At 37.2% G+C, this 21,025-nt stretch overlaps 2 protein-coding genes across 4 annotated transcripts; both read left to right on the top strand.

The window, feature by feature from the left end:
* The first annotated feature begins 5,739 nt into the window (after positions 1-5,739).
* On the top strand, positions 5,740-15,007 carry prkacbb (protein kinase, cAMP-dependent, catalytic, beta b). Of its 3 annotated transcripts, XM_030160110.1 has the most exons (11): positions 5,740-6,085; positions 8,923-8,931; positions 9,574-9,635; positions 9,721-9,849; positions 10,088-10,186; positions 10,280-10,362; positions 10,465-10,591; positions 10,676-10,771; positions 11,553-11,675; positions 11,804-11,968; positions 14,741-15,007. In XM_030160110.1, the coding sequence occupies exons 1-11, from the start codon at positions 6,040-6,042 to the stop codon at positions 14,864-14,866; spliced, it is 1,065 nt and encodes a 354-aa protein (XP_030015970.1). In that variant the 5' UTR covers positions 5,740-6,039; the 3' UTR covers positions 14,867-15,007. The 3 variants fall into 3 exon arrangements, with proteins under 3 accessions (XP_030015970.1, XP_030015973.1, XP_030015971.1); XM_030160113.1 differs by lacking the exon at positions 8,923-8,931 and having other exon boundaries at positions 9,580-9,635; XM_030160111.1 differs by lacking the exon at positions 8,923-8,931 and having other exon boundaries at positions 5,741-6,085.
* A 1,553-nt stretch (positions 15,008-16,560) lies between these two features.
* On the top strand, positions 16,561-20,930 carry exosc4 (exosome component 4). The gene is made up of 3 exons (XM_030159368.1): positions 16,561-16,770; positions 19,891-20,097; positions 20,190-20,930. The coding sequence occupies exons 1-3, from the start codon at positions 16,600-16,602 to the stop codon at positions 20,547-20,549; spliced, it is 738 nt and encodes a 245-aa protein (XP_030015228.1). The 5' UTR covers positions 16,561-16,599; the 3' UTR covers positions 20,550-20,930.
* The last annotated feature ends 95 nt before the right edge of the window (positions 20,931-21,025 follow it).

Below are 21,025 nucleotides of genomic sequence, written 5' to 3'. Positions count from 1 at the left end.
ATTAAATCAAGTCGATGTGACTGTGGTCAATGCAAAACATCACTGCTCACAGAACTGGCAGTGGGTTTCGTCACAGATCATGCAATAGAGATCTGCTGCCCTCTTGTGTGGTAGCATGTAATGGCGGCACAAGGCTTGACCTGACAACAATATTTGGTCATTTTATTCATATATACAGCTCATGCTGTTAAAGATTTGAAAGGGACCATTAAAGTGATAAAACAATTTGGCTCAATTTCATAATCATTTCCACACAAACTAGAGTAGTGTTTTTCAACCATGGAGTCAGGACCCCAAATGGGGTCACCTGGAATTCAAATGGGGTTGCCTGAAATTTGTAGTAATTGATAAAAATAAAGATAAAAAACGTACTAATAAAAAAATGTATGATGAGTTGAGAGAGACAATCCCAATACATAAAAGCCATGACAAACTGTGAAGCTGAAACTGAAGCACTGTGGTACTGTTTATCTTTCAAATGTTCATTGTGGTCGGTTTCAGATGCTGCAGCTCTTTCATAATTCATAGTTTGAGTTATTGCTTGTTCAGTATTAATTTGCAGCCTTGTAAATACAAGCTGGACTGACTGTACATATCCTGACCAAGGAAAATAAAATTCTCACTTTGTGCAGTAATCTACACCTGGCTTTTCTGCCTCCATCCATAATAATATACATTATATAGCCTAAATCTAAAATTAATGTTTATTTACAACATAGCACAGCAAACTATTACATGATCAAAAACAAATTAATTTTAGCAAAAAGCAATTTTCACTTTTGAATGTCTGGGGTCGCCAGAAATTTGAGATGGTATAATTGGGTCACGAGTCAAAAAAGGTTGGAAACCACTGAACTAGACGGAATATTTTGCAAATGCTCAAGGTATGTTAGTGGTGTAAGTGGTGAATACTACTCTCAGTTGAATATGGAAAGGTAAAGACAAAGTCAGCCATTCTTCACAGAGGAAATTTTCCAGTTATCACAGTGTGTAGAAAACATACATATCTATCATGTGACATAAGCATAGAATACAGATATACCCTGACATTACAACTGTAGCAAACCAACCGTCACCACAGAGGAGATCAGGCTGAAAAGAAACTTTGCAATCAAACAGAAAACGGTGATCATCAGATTCCTTATCAAAGGCCCCTTATGACAGTTGGCTGAGTGAGGGATGGACCCTCCCATCCCACATGTTGGTGATAATTAGACCCCTGATATCTGCACCAGGCTGAGCATAGAGTCTCCAACAGCACCGGCTACAAAGTCAGCCACACTCTATACTACTCTGTGCTTCCTGAATGCTCAAGCTTATCCCTGGTTTATACAGTCATTTTAACACGCAATTGATTTTAATAGGAGTGAGCTGACAGGACATCTGAACATGCTTACTTCAGTGTGTATACAACAGTACAGTGGTATATTTTTCAGACAAAAACAAAAATACTATCACACAGTGTAAGTATACCAACTTCACTGCAGTATTTACATACCAGCTAAATATAAAACGCTTTCACTCTGCAGAACAACCCTTTTCTTAGAATTATACGATGAAGCATTGATACCACCATATTGTAGATCAGTGGTTCCCAACCTTTTGTGGCTTGTGACCCCATTTTAACATCACAAATTTCTGACGACCCCAGACATTCAAAACAGAGACATTTTTTAGTTAAAATTATTATTTTTCGATTGCTATACTATGTTGCACATAAAAGTTAATTTTAGAAGACATTTAGGCTATATAGTGCATTATATACATACATATACTCTGTTTGGTCCCGTTTTTGACTGTGACTGTGTCCGGGCAGGTTGAAGCGTAGTAACACATGTGGTCACATGATCAGGTCAATCAAGATATGCCTTCTCAGATATTATATCCTGCATTTTATTTCAACGTGATTTTTGCTAGGAAAAGTTTGTAGTGTTTTAATTATAATGAAATATATATTGAATCATTAAAAAATATTTTTATCAGTATTTTTCCTTTTTTTTTATCAATTACTGGAAATTTCAGGTGATCCCATTTGAATTCCAGGCGACCCCACGTGAGGTCCTGACCCCAAGGTTGAAATTCACTGTTGTAAATGGTTAAAGGTGTGTATACAGGGAGCTAATATATCATGTAAAATAATGCATCATATATCGTATAGGCAGGTTGTGTTTTGTAAGACAATTTGTATCTGGCACAAATATTGAGTAAGCTGTGTATAAAGGAAAAAGAAGAGAAAAGCAGGAAGACAGCCTGGTGAAGTTTCTCCCACCAGCAGATGGTTCCAGTTGCCCAGGTGTTCTGTTGCTAGTAGCAACCCCTGCTGGCACAGTCCTTCCATGGCATCTTGTAGAAATCCACCTCAAGTCAGTCTGGTGACAACACAGATTTTTTTTTATTTTATTTTTTTTTTAACGTGCCTGCTTTATATGTGTTTTTCTCACTGTTTTTCTTTAGTTTGCAGCTCACGAAGTCTAAACCGTGGTTAGTGTTCAGCATACTGTTGAACCATCCCTGATTCTATTAAGGTTGATAAATACATGTTTTAGCCTGTATCAAAGTGTGCAAATTGTGCTTCAGGCAAAATATAAAGAATTAGATCAACATCAAAGTTCTTAAACCCTTGGCTTTTTTTCAACAATGCTTGTCTATTTAAGGTATCTCATTCTGCATGCAGTGTTTTCACAGTTTCACCGTGCTGCAAAAAATATATCCTGTGAATAGGCTATTTTTAATTTCAATCCCATTTATCTAAGTCACACTTGAATAACAATGACCATAATATCAATAAATTATAAGAATGTTAGTTTATGTAGATCTGTATGTATGTATCTGTTTATTTATAGATTTTTCAATGCCAGTCAATTAGGTATCAGTGTTATTTTTTTCACTAATTACTTTATACCAATATTTTATACTTTACTGATTATTTTAATTCTTTTGTGCATTGTGTTATTCAGTCTTCTATCAGCAAGAATATTTGTAGTAATTACTCCTAATTAGCTGTTTTTGGCCTAGTTACAGCACTAAAACACATACATTTCTACATGGATACCTTATTATTAGATAACTGATATTACAAATGAAGTGCATGTTACTCCTATATAGGCAAATCAATATCAATCAATAATATGTTTTCTTTATGGAAATAGGCTTTTGGACACTATCCTAAAAATATATATTTATAATTAAACTTGTGTTCAACTGTGATATACACATATCTCACCCAAAATAATCCAGTTGGACACATTTAAGTCTCATATTGGAGTAATAATTCCATTTTATAATAATTCATGCATGTAAGGGTTACTTTGCACTAAAATCTTCTGAATGATGCATTAATTTATTCAGGAGTGAAAAAAAAAAAAAAAAGAAAAAGGAGCAAGTCCCATGTCAAATGAATAACATTTTTTAATTACACTTGTCTGCTTTATTTCTTTTTTTTTTTCTTTTTTTTAAAATTATTATTAAATTTAATAATTATTTAATTTTTTAAATAATTATCTGCCTCAAAGATTAAATGTGCTAAATTTTACATGCTTGAATAAGATGAATTGGAAAAGAAAAGTGTTGGTTAGCTGATGATTTCAATGTATATGATAAAGTGTTATTACACATATATATTGGTTTATGTATGTTTATAGCTGGTAGCTCTGAGAGAAAAATTCCTTGTGATTAAAACTCATATTAATTATCAGGATTTTACATTTAGACATAAGACTGTATCTTGGAAACTACAGACAACCTGCATTTTTTTTTCTTTTTTACTTTATATTTCTTTCTTAGTTACTTAAACCTGGTGAAGTTTCACTACTTTTATTCAAGAGGCATCTTACTTGTTTTTAATACTATATCACAGAGGTGTCAAACATGCAGCCTGGGGGCCAAATGCGGCCCGCCAAAGGGTCCAGTTTGGTCCCTGGGTTGTTTTGCCTAGCGCAAAAATTCCACAGTCTTGAATTAAATTAAGCAAAAAAATAAAAAATAAAAAATAGCTTGAATTAAGGAAAAAATCTTGAATTAAGCCAAAAAAAAAAAAAAAAAAGAAAATCTTCAATTAAGTAAAAAAAAAAAAAAAACTTCAATTAAGCAAAAAAAAAATCTCAAATTTAGCAAAAAATCTTGAATTAAGCCAAAAACAAAAAAACAAAAAATCTTTAATTAAGTTAAAAAAAAAAAAAAAATCTTCAATTAAATTAAAAAAAAAAAAAAAAATTCTTTAATTAAGCCCAAAAAATCTGGAATGAACAACTTTTTTTTTTTTTTTTTGTTTTAGTGCGAAAAAAACATTAAATTATGAAAATATAACATTAAAATGTGAATAACCTGAACAAATATGAACAACCTGAGATGTCTAAAGAAAATTCAGCCCAATTTGAACTCTTTTCTGCCTGTTCCTCAGTGTTTAGTGTCTTTGTAGATCTGATCCATAATGCACATGGACAAATGATAAGTTGAGGAATAATATTGTTAAAATTGCACTAAATTTTCTCACGTTTTTTTAAATTTAAATTTCAGGGTTTGTTTTTTTTTTTTTTGATAGTTTATAAAAGTAAGTATTTTCATAATTTTACAATTTAATGGTTTTTTGTTTGTTTGTTTGTTTGTTTTTTACACTAAAACAAAGACTAAAAATTTGGAGTTGTCATTATTTATAGGTTATTATGTTATTATTTTTCTGGTCAGGCCCACTTCAGATCAAATTTAGCTGAATATGGCCCCTGAACTAAAATGACTTTGACACTCCTGCTATATCAGCTTGTTGGTCACTGCTACAACTCCTTGCTCTTATGTTTACTTTAGTTATAATATCTAGTATCTATAATATAATATCTGATAATATCTAGTTTAAATATGGATATATGAATATATTATTACTATGTAGGACAATATAGAATATTATATGTATTTATATTATGTATGTATATGTTTTGTTTTTGCTTGTTTTGTTTTTGTTCTTTTTAGTTTTTATTAATATCTGGTATTAACATCTGGTAGGAAAAGTTGTTAATGGGTATGATTATATTAGTGTACATAGGTAAAAGGATGTGTGATATTGTTATACTATTATTATTATTATTATTATTATTATTATTATTATTATTATTATTATTATTCAAAAATAATAATTTCTATATAATGATCAGAAGGAATAGAAATTGGGGGTAGGAGTACATAAGTTTTTACTTCTTCCTACTCCTTTTCGGGCATGTGTAATTTCATTTCATTTGTTTTATTATATTATTATAATTATTATTATAATTATTATTATTATTATTTACTATTATTGTTATTTATTTATTTATTTTGTTGTTTGTTTGCTTATCAATCATTTATGTACCAGTACTTATATTTTGTTGGTTGATTTTTGTTTTGATTTTACTGTCTACATGTTCGAAATAACGATTTCATTCATTCATTCATTCATTCATTCATTCATTCATTCAAAGTTAGGTGTCCCCAAAGGCATCACCCTGATTAATTAGTATCCACTTTCCATTTACCCTAAAACAGGACACATTTCTGCCACCCTGGGTTACATTTATCTCGCACTGAAGAGGGGAAGGTGCTGATCAAATGCCATCCTAATCTGTGAATGCAATCGGTGATGGTCCAAAACGCGGAAGCAGGTCAGGTTTGGTTATCTGGATCCCGGCATCTCCGTGTCCAACCCCGCCGTGAATGCAACTGAATGAGCGCGTGAGTGTGTGAGTGAGGGTTGGAGGGGGTGGGGGGAGAGGGAGCACAGATCCGTCAGAACAGAAGTGACCGCTAGCTTCATGTCAACCAAACAGGCAGGACTGAACTAGCAAGAGCGGAGATCCTAACCGGGGGAAGAGGGAGAGCCAGAGGGAGAGTGAGGGTGGCTGCTAGGAAAGGACACTGGGCGTTATTTCTCCACGTTTGAACCGACTGAACATTCCTCTCGATTTGGCTTCGTTTGTTTTGAGGACGAAGGGGCTCGGGAGTATCAACGGTAGTAAGGTTAGCTAGCCACCGCCATCTCTTCACCGTCGGAGCGATCGCCGTGTCTTCTACACCATGGGGAACGCCGCTACCGCCAAGAAGGGCAACGAGCTAGAGAGCGGTAAGTCTGGGATGTTGTTTGGCTTTGACGTTGTTTTAGGATGTTTTTAGGCGTTTGACACTTTGGTAAGCGTCCACAAAGTAGCTAGCTTAAACCGTAAACTGTCCCTAACTAGCAGCTCCAGCAAAGCAGGGAAGGGCCGACCGTCATCCCCCGCATATTCATCCCACCGGACGCAAACATTCGCCCTTACTAACGGATATGTCAATATGCAGAGACGCGATTTTGCAAATAAAACACACTCAAGGCCTGTACATGTTACCTAGCAGCAAGAAGACTAGTTGATGTTATGCTTATGTTGGTTCCAAGGGGGTGGGGAAGGGGTGCACTGGCTGACAACTTCAACAGCTCATGAAAAACCTATTGTAGAGCTAGGACAACAATGCATAGCGATACAGTACACATACAGATTATTACACGCTGTAAAATGCTGTTTACGTGCTAAGTGGAGCACAAGAAGGATCAAGCCAGATGACCACCTAGCCTGCTAACTTTAGCTATGAGGAGGGGGATTAGCCCTCTGAAGGCCCCTGTCATTTCATTGCCTCTTGATGGTGGTAGCTGCTCAGGCCTGTACATACACACTTACCCATTGCGTGTCATCGCTTAGATAACGATTAAAAAAACAACAACACACGGCTAGCTTCCGTTCATCATCGTCTTTGCGGTGCCATCCTTCATTTAGATGTAACAATAACAATGAGGATGCAGATCTTATGTTAAAGCACAGGCTGCAGCATTTGTAGCTAGCCGTATCAAGCAAACTTTGCACTGGTGATGTTAAATCTGCAGCAGTGAACCACAAACCCATGACTAATTGATGTAAATGGCTAATAAATTTTACTAGGATTCAGTGTGATAGTGGTTCTGCCCTGAAGCTTCACTGCCACATTTTTATTCTTGGCTACATAAACAGAGCTTTGCTTTCAGTACAGCATCATGACCAAGTATGGTGAAGAAATGACAAATGGCCTTTTTCCATTCATAAAACCAGGACCTACTATGGTCTTCCCAGCATTCTCACACATACATATAAACACTCTTGAATTGTGTCACTTTTGCTTATTTAGGGTCTTTTTAAAATCTTGCTGTGGTAAGGGGTCGGCCACAGCTCACTTCTCACACTCAGCTTGTCATTGACTGGAGCAGCTTGTCATCAGACCTTCGTCAGAGGATAAGGGGTATTACAAGCTTTGAAAGGTTTGACGTACGTATCTCGGACTAGGCCAGTGTTACTTTGTGCTCATATACTCTGATGTGTGCGCTTGGTCACTGTTGAACATCCTGTGTGATAAATCATAAATGTTTCCCTGTACCTGGTTGTTTTTTAATGGGCATAAGATGTAATTTCTTTAGATATGTGCATTTAATTTTAGGTTTATTTCAGATAGGATGACCACAGATGTACTGGAATAATCAACACTTTTCATGCATTTGCAGATCTTTAAAATATTATGTGTTGAACTTTGTTTAAAGTAGTGTCATTTTATGATGCAGTGAATACATTCCTCTGTGGGATTTATTGACCTGTTGAGAGAGAACAGGCAGCCAGGCACAGCGAGCAGTGGCAACCAGACACACTCAGGGAGACAGAGATGATCAGATCAGTAATAGTTCTCATACTGCCACGCATTTCTTTTGAGTGTAACTATGATCCCTGGATCCTGGGCCGTGGCTAACTGTTAAAACCATTTAAGCTGACACTCTGCCCTGAGCTGCAGATTTGTCTGGAGCATAGCTGCCCTGGCAGGACGACCTGGTTACCTACAGTACTGTATATAGATGAGCTCCGTTGTTTTCTGTACACCTGTCTTAAAATGGCACAACACCATCACACTTGTACATGGAGATTAAACACAGGCCAACATGACATCTATTTTATTTCACTATGCAGATGTATTGTTGCGCATTGTAGTTTAACAGGGCAGACTGACATAAGTCAGCTATGTTATGGATGACTTGGTTCTGGCTTCACTCAGGAAGGTTTTGGCTAACTTCTCTGGCTGTGGACCATTTCATTTGGCTGTCTCAGTCCAAAATGTTGGAAACACGCCTGTATAAACAACAGCGTGTGATGGGATGGGGGATACTTTGTCATCATTCAGGTTTTTTTTAATTCAAAACTCTTCCCTTACAGCTTTGTCACATTGAATATAAACATGCAAAATATATAAAAAATCATTAGTTATGAGTAATATGTGTGCAAAAGAAGCAGAAGCTCAGTGCATATAAGTTTATTTTTCAATGACATGTAGCCTGTCAGATTTCATGGAAGATTTTCACATAAGAACTTTATGTGGTGTATGTAAAAGTTTGATATGGCTTTATACATTTAACAAATACTTGTCAAAAATGACATCACAGCTTGATCTTGCAGTGTTACTAGGAGACACAAGCTATATAAAAAAAAAATACTTGACAGTAATTATATTTGCAGGAACTTCGCACTGAATCAAAAAATTGAGAACAAGTAGAAAGTACATGGTTTTAAGAATTTGTATGCTATTTTGAAGTCAAAAGTAACTTCAGAATGTGTTCCTGTCGTATGGAGTGTTATCTTTTCATCGGGACTAATGTGCACGACTGAATTCCTGCGCCATGGCGTTTTGGTACACCTGTTTTCAAGACAGTCAGTCTCTGTTTAAATTCCTCAGGACAGTATCAACTGTGTTTTCATTCTTTACGTCGTGTTGCTTTATTCACAACATATGCTTCATGTTTGTTGATGTGTTTTACTTGTTGTTATGTACATGAACTCTATATTTCTCTCTGTCTTCTCTTCTGTATCATCCCATCCATGTGGGTGATTGTTCCTGCAAAACCTTGGTGATCAATAGAGACTTTTGGTATGCTCATTCCTCCAAAAGATGACCAGAATGACTGAACGGCATTGGTCTCAGTGTGAAAACTTGCTAGATGTGCTTGCTTTTTATTGTATGCTTTGATAATAAGTCCGTGTTTTTGTTATCCACATTCTCTCAATCTGGATATCTGATGTCTGCTGTGTTTCCCATACATTGGTTTGTCTTTGTTTTCTGTTTTTTTTTTGCTGTGTAATAGCTTTCCCTCAAATTGTGAAAAGTGATGCACAAGATGCTCAGAGAGACTCTCCCTGTAATTCTCAGTGTTGTGTTCTCCCCCCTATTAAAATTTGACTATTAACACAAAATAAACATATTCTGAGTCTCTTGGCATGCATCACTTGTCCGCCTGTCTTGGATGTTGTTGTTTTGTGTTTGTTTTGTCATGTGAACTCATTAGATCAAAGGATGTGATATTTCTAATTTATATCCAGATGAGAGTTGACTTCTCCCGTATACTTCTCCTTCTCCAGTTTATTTTCATTTTCCAAAGTTCTTCCTTTTGCCCTCTGAAACTTTAGCATTATGCCAGTACTGTTCAAAACCCAAATGTCTTTTTCATACCAGTAATCCAGTCTGAAAATGTGTATGCTTACTGCATCTGTCTGCGCTCTTTTTTTTTTTTAGTCAAAGAGTTTCTAGCCAAAGCCAAAGAAGACTTCTTACGTAAATGGGAATGCCCACCACAGGTCAGAATAAAAAAAGATGAACTTCAAAATGTGCAGTTCTTTTGTCCACTGAGCAGACTCACATATAGCTCTGTTATTCCCACAGAGCACAACGTGCCTAGATGATTTTGAGAGATTAAAGACCCTGGGTACTGGCTCATTCGGAAGAGTCATGCTGGTGAAACATAAAGGAACAGAGCAATACTTTGCCATGAAAATCTTGGACAAGCAGAAGGTCAGTGGATATGAGTTTATTATTTAACAGCTTCAAACATTTTCACATAAATCATAATAAGTTTAATGCTTAGTACATGTAACAAATATCTTTTAAAAAAATAGCCACAATTTATTCTAGAAGCATTATGGGATTACTGGAGGACACAAGTTTAAAAAAACAGTCTAAAAACTACAGTTATCTCTGTTGCTAGTTAGGTTTGCCTGACAAGGTCATGTTATCTCTCTGAATCTGTTAGGTGGTGAAACTCAAGCAAATAGAACACACATTAAATGAGAAGAGGATATTACAGGCTGTGAGCTTCCCCTTTCTTGTCAAACTTGAGTATGCGTTTAAGGTACAGTGTGCTTTTTTTTCCTGTAATAATTGAAATTCCTCTGTTAAGTTGTCACCAAGATATAAGTGACTTTTTACTCTTCTCTTTATTTAGGACAACTCCAATTTGTACATGGTGATGGAGTACGTTCCAGGGGGAGAGATGTTCTCACACCTAAGACGAATTGGAAGGTTCAGGTGAGTGTTTTTTTTTCTCAGCTACTTTTTAATAATAGATGCACACTTAATTTAATCTCCTGTTCTTGACTACTCTAAACATGCTTTTCTGCCCCTCTCCAGTGAACCACATGCACGGTTTTATGCTGCCCAGATAGTGCTGACATTCGAGTACCTCCATTCACTAGATCTCATATACAGAGATCTGAAACCTGAGAATCTTCTCATCGACCACCACGGCTACATTCAGGTGAGCCACAGTACAAAGGAGCCTTTGTTTATATTTTCACACTTTGCTTTGGTAATAAATCTTGTGTATGCTCCTGATTCTTAGGTGACAGACTTTGGATTTGCCAAGCGGGTAAAAGGCAGGACCTGGACGTTGTGTGGGACACCGGAGTACCTAGCACCAGAAATCATTCTCAGCAAAGTATGGATATTTTATTGAAATGTAAATTGTAGATTGTTAGTTACTATTCCACTACTCATGCCTTAACGCTTACTTTAAGTTCTGTGTACTCAAACCTAAAACTGTTATAACAATTGTGTATTTTTGTTTGCAAGTCAAGTTCCTTTTTAGACTTACCATTTTTTCTTATGGACCATCAAGAAAGTCTGAGACTAATGCACATTCAAATTAGTATCCTCAACAATGTAGTGTAAATGCAAGTTGTGCTTATATTTCTGTGCTTTTTTAAAATATAATTCACACTAATTCACAGCAATATTTATGTTAGCATAAAAAAAACTACAGTTGGTATACATAGAAAATCAGTAGCCAAAGGAAGTGCCTTTTGTTGTGGAAAAGTGTGCATCAAAAAGGTAAATCATGAAATAACTTCATTTCAGTGCATGGATTATGTGACAGCGCTGGCAGTATTTGACACTGGCGAGGCATGTAATTGTAGAGAAGGATGTTATAGATGATAAGTCAGTGAAAGTTGCAGAAGAGCAGTCACTTATCTACAACAGAAATGTAGACTTGAGCATCACACATGTAATGATAAATATGAGAAATATTAGTCTGTTTTCAACTAATATGCCATACGTGATATGATGAGGGATATTCTAACTATAAATGGTGTTTGAACAGTTTAAGTGTGAGGTACCTTTAATTATAAATTGACGAAAACGGGATGTAGTTAATGTTTTTTATGTATGCATTTTAGTTTGTCTTTTAGTTATTTGTGTATCTGACTTGACTCTTTCAGGGCTATAACAAAGCTGTGGACTGGTGGGCCCTGGGGGTCCTTATCTATGAAATGGCAGCTGGCTACCCTCCATTTTTTGCAGATCAGCCTATTCAGATCTATGAGAAAATTGTGTCTGGAAAGGTGAGCAGCTTTTTATTAAGATTATTATTACCTGATTGAAATAAGCTTTTGTACTATAGGTACATAAATTATTTCTATTACGGTAAATCTTACTGTGAAGTAAAAATGTATTAAAATGTTGCCTCCAGGTACGATTCCCATCCCACTTCAGCTCCGATTTGAAAGATCTGTTGAGAAACCTGCTGCAGGTGGATCTGACCAAACGTTACGGCAACCTGAAGAACGGAGTCAGCGACATCAAGGGCCATAAATGGTTTGCCACAACAGACTGGATCGCCATCTATGAGAGAAAGGCAAGGCAACATTCATGTTTGGTAGTGAAAAAAAATAGTATTGCCCCTGTTAAAACCAGGTTAATTAGATATTGATTTGTTGAGACTGATTTTTAGGTAGTTGTAAAATTTCCAAAAATGATGCTGTAAAAGTCTTTCTATACTAGACAGTGTTGTCTCTTGAAAGTTATCTAAAGGACTGTCCAAAATTATGTTTTATGGTCATGACATGGAGCACAGGGCTTGTATTGTTTCACTGCTTGTGTGACTGGTGATTTTACAACAGTACAGTGCAAGTGGCTATTCTCATTTGGAAATCTCCCAGCTCTACTGCTGGCTGCCGTCTGTGCCACATGCCATTTAGCAGGATGACAGTGATAATGGAGTGTTTCGATTAATCAAAATGGATATTTTGCCGAGGCTTAAACTCATTGATCTATTTATAGTGTTAATCTAACCTCAAATGCATCCCTAAATCTGCATCTTAATAGATGATTTTTTTTCTGAGCAGTGAAAACAACGTTGCCAGTTTATTTCCACTAGACAGAATGTTTAGTACTCTCTGTTGTAGAAGTAATCAGAATAGCAGAATTGTAAACTCTGGATAAGAGCGCTGTTAGCAAGCTAGCATGAAAGATAACAATGCATAATTTTATATATTTTGCTTGAAAAGCTTTGTAAATGTTTTATGAGGAAGAAAATTAAATGTTACACTTACAGAATACACATAGTGGATTTCGATGAGATATAAACAGCTTTCTTTGTTTACGTGAAAATCTAGAGCAGCCTTTAAATGATTAATAGAGTCCGTATTCAAGTGTAACTTCCCCCCATTTTGAGTCTAACTCCACCCACTGCGTGTTTGTGAACATTGGTGCAAAGTTAGAAAGAGGCTGAGAGGAGGAAGATCGGGGCTGAATGTCCAAATGTGGGGCACATGACAGGAGTAGTTCAGGGGCTGACCTATGACGGAGAACCGCGAAATGCCTGTGCAGAACTGTATGAGGCTCTGAAGGGGCTAGTTTGAGTATTTGTGCTGGATTTACCACCTCTAAGGAATGCCTGCCTGAGAAAAAAAGGTGGTGTTGTGTCACTATGCTGTTTTACGTTATTTGGGATTCAAAGTGTCAAACAAATGAACAGTGTAGCAGCGGTTTTATGCGACAAAATCGCTGCCCCCATGTGAGCCCAGTAGTTCCACAGAATGATAAAACACATTGAAATGTCAGAAAATGAACAAGGTTTAGCAGAATCTGACTGAAAGACAGGAGGACTGAACACCTGATAAAGGATGTGGATTCGTACTAAATGTTTGACTCACTGAGGTTCAAAAGACCAACATTTTAGAACAGGAAGTGTCATGTTGAGCTGTTTTCACCTATAAAAGGCAGAGTTTTGTATATTTGTCACTTTTTATTATGTATATTGTCACCAGTATTGCTGTGTTTCATATAATTAAGCTTCAGTTTATCACTGTTTTTAGTAATTAGTATCACTGTAAATTAAGGGATACACCTCCACAAGGCCTCACAGTCATGTAATTCAATCAAATGCTCTATCTCACAATGTTTGGAAAAAGAAAAATGCCCCATTTTTATGGATTCACTTGAAAATGCAATATGTTCTCCCTTGGCCTGTGCCTTGCCCTTCATGAAAATCAGTTGCATAATCATGTTCAAACAAACCAGACAACGCAACCAACAAGGAGAAAGCAATGTCCTTTGTGGAGGTGGATTACTATGGTAATTCATCTGAACAGTAAATAATCTGGTTTAATACTTAGTAAAAAATCATTTACGCAGGACTTACAGGATTGATAATGACTGTTTGAAATGGATCATTACAAAGTAAAAGCCTCTGACGATATTTGGAAAGTTCACTCAGCATACAAACACACTTATAAGCATTATGTGTTACAGTGTACCATATCTCTACCATCATTGTCTTTTCTTGGACAGTCAAACACTAGCTGTTTTGTAAATAAAGAGTTGCGGTATGTGGATTGACAACTTTGAGGAAACGGCACACACCTAAGGCTTAATATTGGTGTGAGGACAAGAGTTTGAACATAATATTCTGCTTTTCCTTACACCTGTGGGGTTCTGATTCACAAAGTCTTTAAACATCATAAAATGCCCTTTCTTCTCACAATAAGGCAATTTGCATGTGAAATATGAGCCCATGCAATTATATAGCAAACACTTTAGGTCCAGATTTAAGAGGATTTAACAAGATTTAGCAATGATATTTTAGTTTAAGTGACACTCAGCAGAAAGTGGTACTGTGTAATACAGGCAAAACTGTATTTATTTATTTATCATTTTTTTACATACTAGCCAAAATTTGTATGTTTTGAATGTGGGAAAAATATACATGAAAACAAACAAAATGAGACTCACTCAAGTTCACAATTTTAGTGAATACTGCGGCCCTAGTCCATTGTACAGAGGGACTGATTCAGTGGTGCTGCATTGTGGCTGTTGTTTTTACAATGTTTGTTCAATAATGGATGTTTTACTTGCAGAATAATATGTTCTAGACAATTAATGGGCTCAAGTACATTTTTTGATGCCGACTTTACAGTTTACAGTTGCTCTTCTCTGTCTTTTTTCTGTATTTGCCAATGCCAGGTACAGTGCCCGTATGTTCTTTAAAGTTAGACCGTCTTGACCTTACTCAGAAACACAACTGCTTTCCCTTTTTCTGTCGTGGTCTGTCCACTGACTGGAAGTGATGAGTGAAATATAAATTCTGCCTAATGAAATCAGTCCTGCTCTTTTTTATGTCTTTTAGGTGGAAGCCCCATTCATACCAAAGTGCAGAGGCCCAGGGGACACCAGCAACTTCGATGACTACGAGGAAGAGGAAATTCGCGTTTCTTTAACAGAAAAATGTGCAAAGGAGTTTGCGGAGTTTTAGGATGTGAGAACATGGATATATCAGGGAAAAAAGGGGATCTTTGCACTCTTCTAAAGACTTGGGATGGAGCAGAGACCATTGTTTTTCAGATCTACAACATAGTCCCTTCATTCCTCAAGGCTGAAAGAGGTCGCCATGATCCTTGGGTGCCGATAACCTCTCACTGTCACGTACACCTGCTATTAAAGCAGACACACCACTTGTTTCTTTTTGTTTTCTTTTTTTTCTACCTACTCACCATTTTTGTTTTACTTTTTTTTTTACTTTGAAGCAGTTAGTCTTGGATGTTGTAATCCCCTTTTAAAATGTGATATTTTTCAATTTATGAGGAAAAACTGAGACAATGGCCAATAATAGTCCACGCATGGTAACTGACTTGTCTGTGGCAGTTTGACACACAGTTCTGTGGGTTGTAGGGATTTCCCTCTAGATGTCAGCGGTGTATATTAAATGGTCTGTTACAGGTCTACATAACATAGGCTATTGTAAAGTTTTGGCCAGCTTTCAGAGGTAGTATTGTCCTATGTGCATATCATGTCAGTTTTGTAAAACATTTGAACACGTTCAGTGTTTTAAACCATGACCAAATAGAAAACATTGGGTGACACAAGAAGAGAGGTTTTTCCTTTCTTTGCTTTTGCCTTAGAAAGCCAAGTCCTCAGACCTCCACAGAAGCATCTATTCACTGTCTTCTTGGTATTCTGATCCAGGCACAGCAAGCCATTGTAGAAAATGACAAACCTTGTTACATTAGTAAAATGCAGATCAAGTTGTTTGTTTGATCCTTTTGGGTCTGTTAGTTACATGTAAAATTCGTCATTTGGTATCTTACTACTTTTTGTCGCTATGTCTAACATTATAGTCATATTGGCCCTAGATTTCAGGTCTGCTTATGAAGACCCTTTGTTACGAGTTTGTGGAACAATGTGACTTCAGTCAATGGAAAAGACTTAAGTGAAATCCTTTTATGGGATTGCCATTAAGTGTAATGTAAAGTTGAGAAGCTCAATGTGTAGTGCTGCGGCTTTGTGCCTCAGCAGTTTTGGTGAAATCTTAAAAATAAATGCAGAATTTATAATATAATAAATGAATTTTAAAATTTTAATGAAATGGGGACACAAAACTACAACTTTACCATACCCCCCCCTTTTACCTTCCATGAACAAATCTTTGTTTCATTCTTATCAAAGAATGTAGATTTGCCACTCATAGGTATGCATATTTGAAAGCTTGATTTCAAGGTACAGTTTTCCTCACAATACACTGGCTAAAATAAAGACTGCTCCTTTGTATCACATGTAACCCTGTTATTGTTAAGCTCATTACATTATACGTATAAGCATTGTTTCATATATGTTTTTATTTATACACATTAGAGATGCTAATAAATTTTATTTTTAAAAGTGTTCATGTGCCACTTGCATTGTTGAAATTGTTTTACACTATTTGCAACTTTTCCAACATATAAGTAGTTGGGGAGATGTAGGAAATTGATAGACTAATATAATTTTACATATTTTCTTTGCATACAGTATACACAATATCACACTGTATCACAATCATATTTTAAAAAGCTGTCATTAACTTATATCGTAAGGAGATATAACTGAAGCATTTATGGACCTTAAGTGTCACCGTAGCCTCTATCATTACAGTGGGTTTATGGGTAATGTAGTGCTAAAAGGACACGTGGGTTGTAGCGTTACTGTGGTTCATTTGAAATTTGCAGAAACATGGCGGGGTTGGAGTTGCTGTCTGATCAAGGATACCGTTTAGATGGAAGAAAAGCAACCGAGCTACGGAAGGTCCAGGCCCGTATGGGTGTGTTTGCTCAGGCCGACGGCTCTGCGTATTTGGAGCAGGGCAACACTAAAGCCCTGGCTGTTGTGTACGGTCCGCATGAAGTAAGTAGCATCAAGCTAACAGATACAAACTGCAGGGCTAAAAAATGTTAACGGGTTTCATTAGCAGGTGAATAATGTAGCGTTTCTGATATAAGTTTAAAGTAGTGCGACCGACAGTGACTTGTGTTAACTTGTTTTTGTATTAATATGTTGCAAGTAGGTTTAAATGAGGGACTCACTAAACTGAATGACAGTAGTCGTTCTGGTAACGGTACCATAACCGCTCCCTTCACTTTATACTAGGTTTACAAACGTGTACCCAGTTTGGATCAAATGTAAGGGCATTTCTGCGAGCCACAGGTGGGAGGGGGTTGTGTTGTGTTCCTATATAGTAGTATTTTAATATTGATGTGTTTCGGTGTGTGTGTTGTGCTTATTGAATGTATTTACGAGTGAGAAGAATGTAGTATGAATGTTATTGTGTTTTTATGTGTGTGTGTGGGGGGGGGGGGGGCATGTGCAATTTCGTTGTATTTATTATGCAATGACAAATTAAGCTTCTATTCTATTCTACCCCAACTTCATTGTCATTCTGCTTTATTACAACGTAATTTCACCCCAGATGAGAGTGTCTTTCGGTTTTAATGCTGTACTCTAAACGTGTACACTTTTGTAAACTGAAAAACAAGTATATGTCGAGGCCCAAAACGGAATCTACTGTCATTCGGTTTAGGGCAGGGGTGTCAAACTCATTTTAGTTCAGGGGCCACATACAGCCTAATATGATATAAAGTGGGCTGGACCAGTAAAATAATATAAATAATAGAATAAGAACTTATAAATAATGTCAACTCCAAAGTTTTCTCTGTTTTTGAGTGAAAAAAGTACAATTCCATGAAGAAAATGTTTACATCTACAAACTGTACTTGAACATAACATGAACAAATATGAACAACCTGAAAATTCTTAAGAAAAATAAGTAAAATTTTAACAATATTACGCCTAGGTTTATCATTTATACATGTGCATCACAACTTACAGATCACAGTGGATCTACAAAAACACAAAACATTTAATAACAGGCGGAATACTGGTAAAATTACACATACTTGTCTTGAGACATTTCATGTTGTTCATATTTGTTAAGGTTATTCACATATTTTGTAAAAGGCTAGTCTTTAAATGTAAACATTTTTGTGCAATTTTACTTTTTTTTTTTTTTTTTTACACCAAACCAAAGAGGAAAAATTGCGTTTTTCATTATTTATAGGTTATTCTGATAGTATTTTACTGGTCTGACCCACTTTAAATTGAATTGACCTAAAATGATTTTAACATCCTTGATTGTTAATTTCTTCAGTGTAATTTTTGCACTTCTCAAATTCATCCCAGGGGCCGGATTGGACCCTTTGGCGGGCCGATTTTGGCCCCCGGGCCACATGTTTGACACCTGTGGTTTAGGGAGTCCCAAATGATAGGTTTTTTACATGTCTGTGCATCACTGCTAAGCCAAACGAGTAGATAAGTTCTTTCATGTAAGTTAAAATAGTGCAAGTACACCTTCTATGTTTTAGTCCAGTCATTCAATCTGCTTGGTTCTCCATGAAGAGCATCAGCACCACAGCAGTGGTTTGCACTTCTACAAAGGCCAAAACATGGAATAAAACGTTCTCAAAATTGGTCTGAGGCCAATGTTTGTTGGATATGCGCCAAACGTGTTGCAAATATGTAGTGACTACACTGATCAAAAATATAAACACATTCATTCATTTTCTGAACCCGCTTTATCCTCACTAGGGTCACGGGGGTCGCTTGGAGCCTATCCCAGCTACATAGGGGCGAAGGCGGGGTACACCCTGGACAAGTTGCCAGTTCATCGCAGGGCTGACGTATAGAGACAAACAATCACTCTCACATTCACACCTATGGGCAATTTAGATTAACTGATTAACCTATTAGTCCATGTCTTTGGATGGTGGGAGGAAGCTGGAGTACTTGGAGAGAACCCACGCAGACACGGGGAGAACATGCAAACTCCACACAGAAAGGTCCCACCCCCCGTCGACTGGTGTTGGAATCGAACCCAGGACCTTCTTGCTGTGAGGCACGAGTGCTAACCACTGCACCACTGTGCTGCCCATATAAACGCAACACTTTTGTTTTTGCTCCCATGTTTCCTGAGCTGAACTCAAAGATCTAAGACTTTCTATGTACACAAAAGGCCTATTTCTCTCAAATATTGTTTTCAAATCTGCCTAAATTGGTGTTGCTGAGCACTTCTCCTTTGCAGAGATAATCCATCCACCTCACAGGTAAGGCATATCAAGATGCTGATTAGACAGCATGATTACTGTACTGGTGTGCCTTAGGCTGACCGCTGGCCACAATAAAAGGCCACTCTAAAATGTGCAATTTTAGTGTATTGGGAGAGGGGGTGTGAGAAAATCAGTCAGTATGTGGTGTGACGATCATTTGCCTCATGCAGTGCAACATATCTCCTTTGCATCGAGTTGATCAGGTTGTTGATTGTGGCCTGTGGAATGTTGGTCCATCCCTCTTCAATGGCTGTGCCAACTTACTGGATATTGACAGGAACTGAAACATGCTGTCGTATGTGCCAATCCAGAGCATCCCAAACATGCTCAATGGGTGACATGTCCAGTGAGTATGCTGGCCATGCAAGAACTGGGATGTTTTCAGCATCTAGGAATTGTGTACAGATCCTTGCAGCATGGGGTAGTGTGTTATCATGCTGCAACATAAGGTGATGGTTGTGAATGAATGGCACAAAGTGAGATGGATAGATTGTCTCGGCAAAGGAGAAGTGCTCACTTACACAGATTTAGACAGATTTGTGAACAATATTTGATAGAAACAGGCCTTTTGTGTATATAGAAAAAGTCTTAGATCTTTGAGTTCAGCTCATGAAAAATGGGAGCAAAAACAAAAGTGTTGTGTTTATATTTTTGTTCAGTATCCGTTAAACTTTCTTGCATTACTAAGAATCAACATTCACTAAAGACCACATCTCCAACATTGTTTCTCTGGGTTTCGCTGCCTCTTTATTTATTAATGCTGATAAACCAATGTGTGTATTTTCTCAGAACTCACAAATCTCTTTGTATTTAGATATGTTAAACTGCTGGTGTAGTTTGGTCCAACTACCTGTTTTTCTCCTAGATGAGAGGTTCCCGCAGTCGGACTCTTCATGATCGAGCTGTCATCAACTGCCAGTACAGCATGGCCACATTCAGCACAGCAGAGAGGAAAAGGAGACCACACGGAGACCGCAAGTCCACAGAGATGAGCCTCCACCTGAAACAGACATTTGAAGCTGCAGTAATGACCCAGCTCTACCCACGTTCCCAAATAGACATCTATGTCAAGGTTAATTACAAACTGTTGCACAGCAGGATTTCATAAGTGAAAAGCAAATTCAATTATTACTAAAACATGTAAAACTTTATTTTTCCAAACAGATTCTCCAGTCAGACGGAGGAAATTACAGTGTTTGTGTAAATGCTGCCACGCTGGCAGTGATTGATGCGGGTATTCCAATGCGGGATTACGTGTGTGCCTGCACGGTTGGGTTTGTGGACGAGACGCCGCTTGCTGACCTTTGCTACGCTGAAGAAAGTGGAGGCGTGAGCTCACTGGCCTTAGCGCTGCTGCCCCGTGGTGGGCAGATTGCTTTGCTGCAAATGGATGCCAGGCTACATCAGGATCATCTAGAGACTTTGATTGATGCTGCAATGACTGCTTGTAAAGGTGTGAGCAAAGTGCTGGATGAGGTAGTGCGACAGCATCTCCAGGAGGTCTCAGTGCTCACTAGAGAGTGATGTAGGATGGACGCAGAAACATCTAGACTATGCTTCCAGGTGCAGCCTGGAAAGTGTCACTGGACTTTGAATGAAGACCGATATTTCCTAGGAAATCTGGAATAAAGCGTTGCCACCACCAACAATGTTATGGTAAGATTTTTGTGTTGGCAGGATTATAGTAGTCAACCTTTGTTGGAGAATGGGGTCAAGGAGGAACCCAGTTGTTTTGGAGTAAATCCTGATGAAGAGAGTCTTCATTTGTGTGTAATTTGTTTATATGACACTGTAGAGCCTTGGTATACACTCTGTGTAATTCTAGTTTTATATGCACTCAGAGCAATTTCAATATACTTTTTTAAATGTATACATATGAAACTAACAATAAATATGTGAACCCAGTAAATGCGTGTGCTTGCTTACTTATGAGTTGCTGCATTCACTTTCTCACCAAGGTTAAGACACAAGCCTTATACTCTTACCTGGTTTTTAGCTAT

Source organism: Sphaeramia orbicularis, chromosome 17, assembly GCF_902148855.1.
Source record: "Sphaeramia orbicularis chromosome 17, fSphaOr1.1, whole genome shotgun sequence".
In the NCBI taxonomy this organism is placed as follows: Eukaryota; Metazoa; Chordata; class Actinopteri; order Kurtiformes; family Apogonidae; genus Sphaeramia; species Sphaeramia orbicularis.
Note: the sequence above shows the minus strand (reverse complement) of the source record. Positions and strands in the feature narration are given on the sequence as shown.

What these genes read in the sequence shown, in the direction of transcription:
- prkacbb (XM_030160110.1), top strand. Translation starts at nt 6,040, where the DNA reads ATGGGGAACGCCGCTACCGCCAAGAAGGGCAACGAGCTAGAGAGCG. An exon ending in AGAAAATTGTGTCTGGAAAG is followed by an intron (nt 11,676 to 11,803) that starts GTGAGCAGCTTT and finishes TGTTGCCTCCAG; the next exon opens with GTACGATTCCCATCCCACTT. An exon ending in TCGCCATCTATGAGAGAAAG is followed by an intron (nt 11,969 to 14,740) that starts GCAAGGCAACAT and finishes TATGTCTTTTAG; the next exon opens with GTGGAAGCCCCATTCATACC.
- exosc4 (XM_030159368.1), top strand. Translation starts at nt 16,600, where the DNA reads ATGGCGGGGTTGGAGTTGCTGTCTGATCAAGGATACCGTTTAGATGGA. An exon ending in TTGTGTACGGTCCGCATGAA is followed by an intron (nt 16,771 to 19,890) that starts GTAAGTAGCATC and finishes TTTTTCTCCTAG; the next exon opens with ATGAGAGGTTCCCGCAGTCG. An exon ending in AAATAGACATCTATGTCAAG is followed by an intron (nt 20,098 to 20,189) that starts GTTAATTACAAA and finishes TTTTCCAAACAG; the next exon opens with ATTCTCCAGTCAGACGGAGG.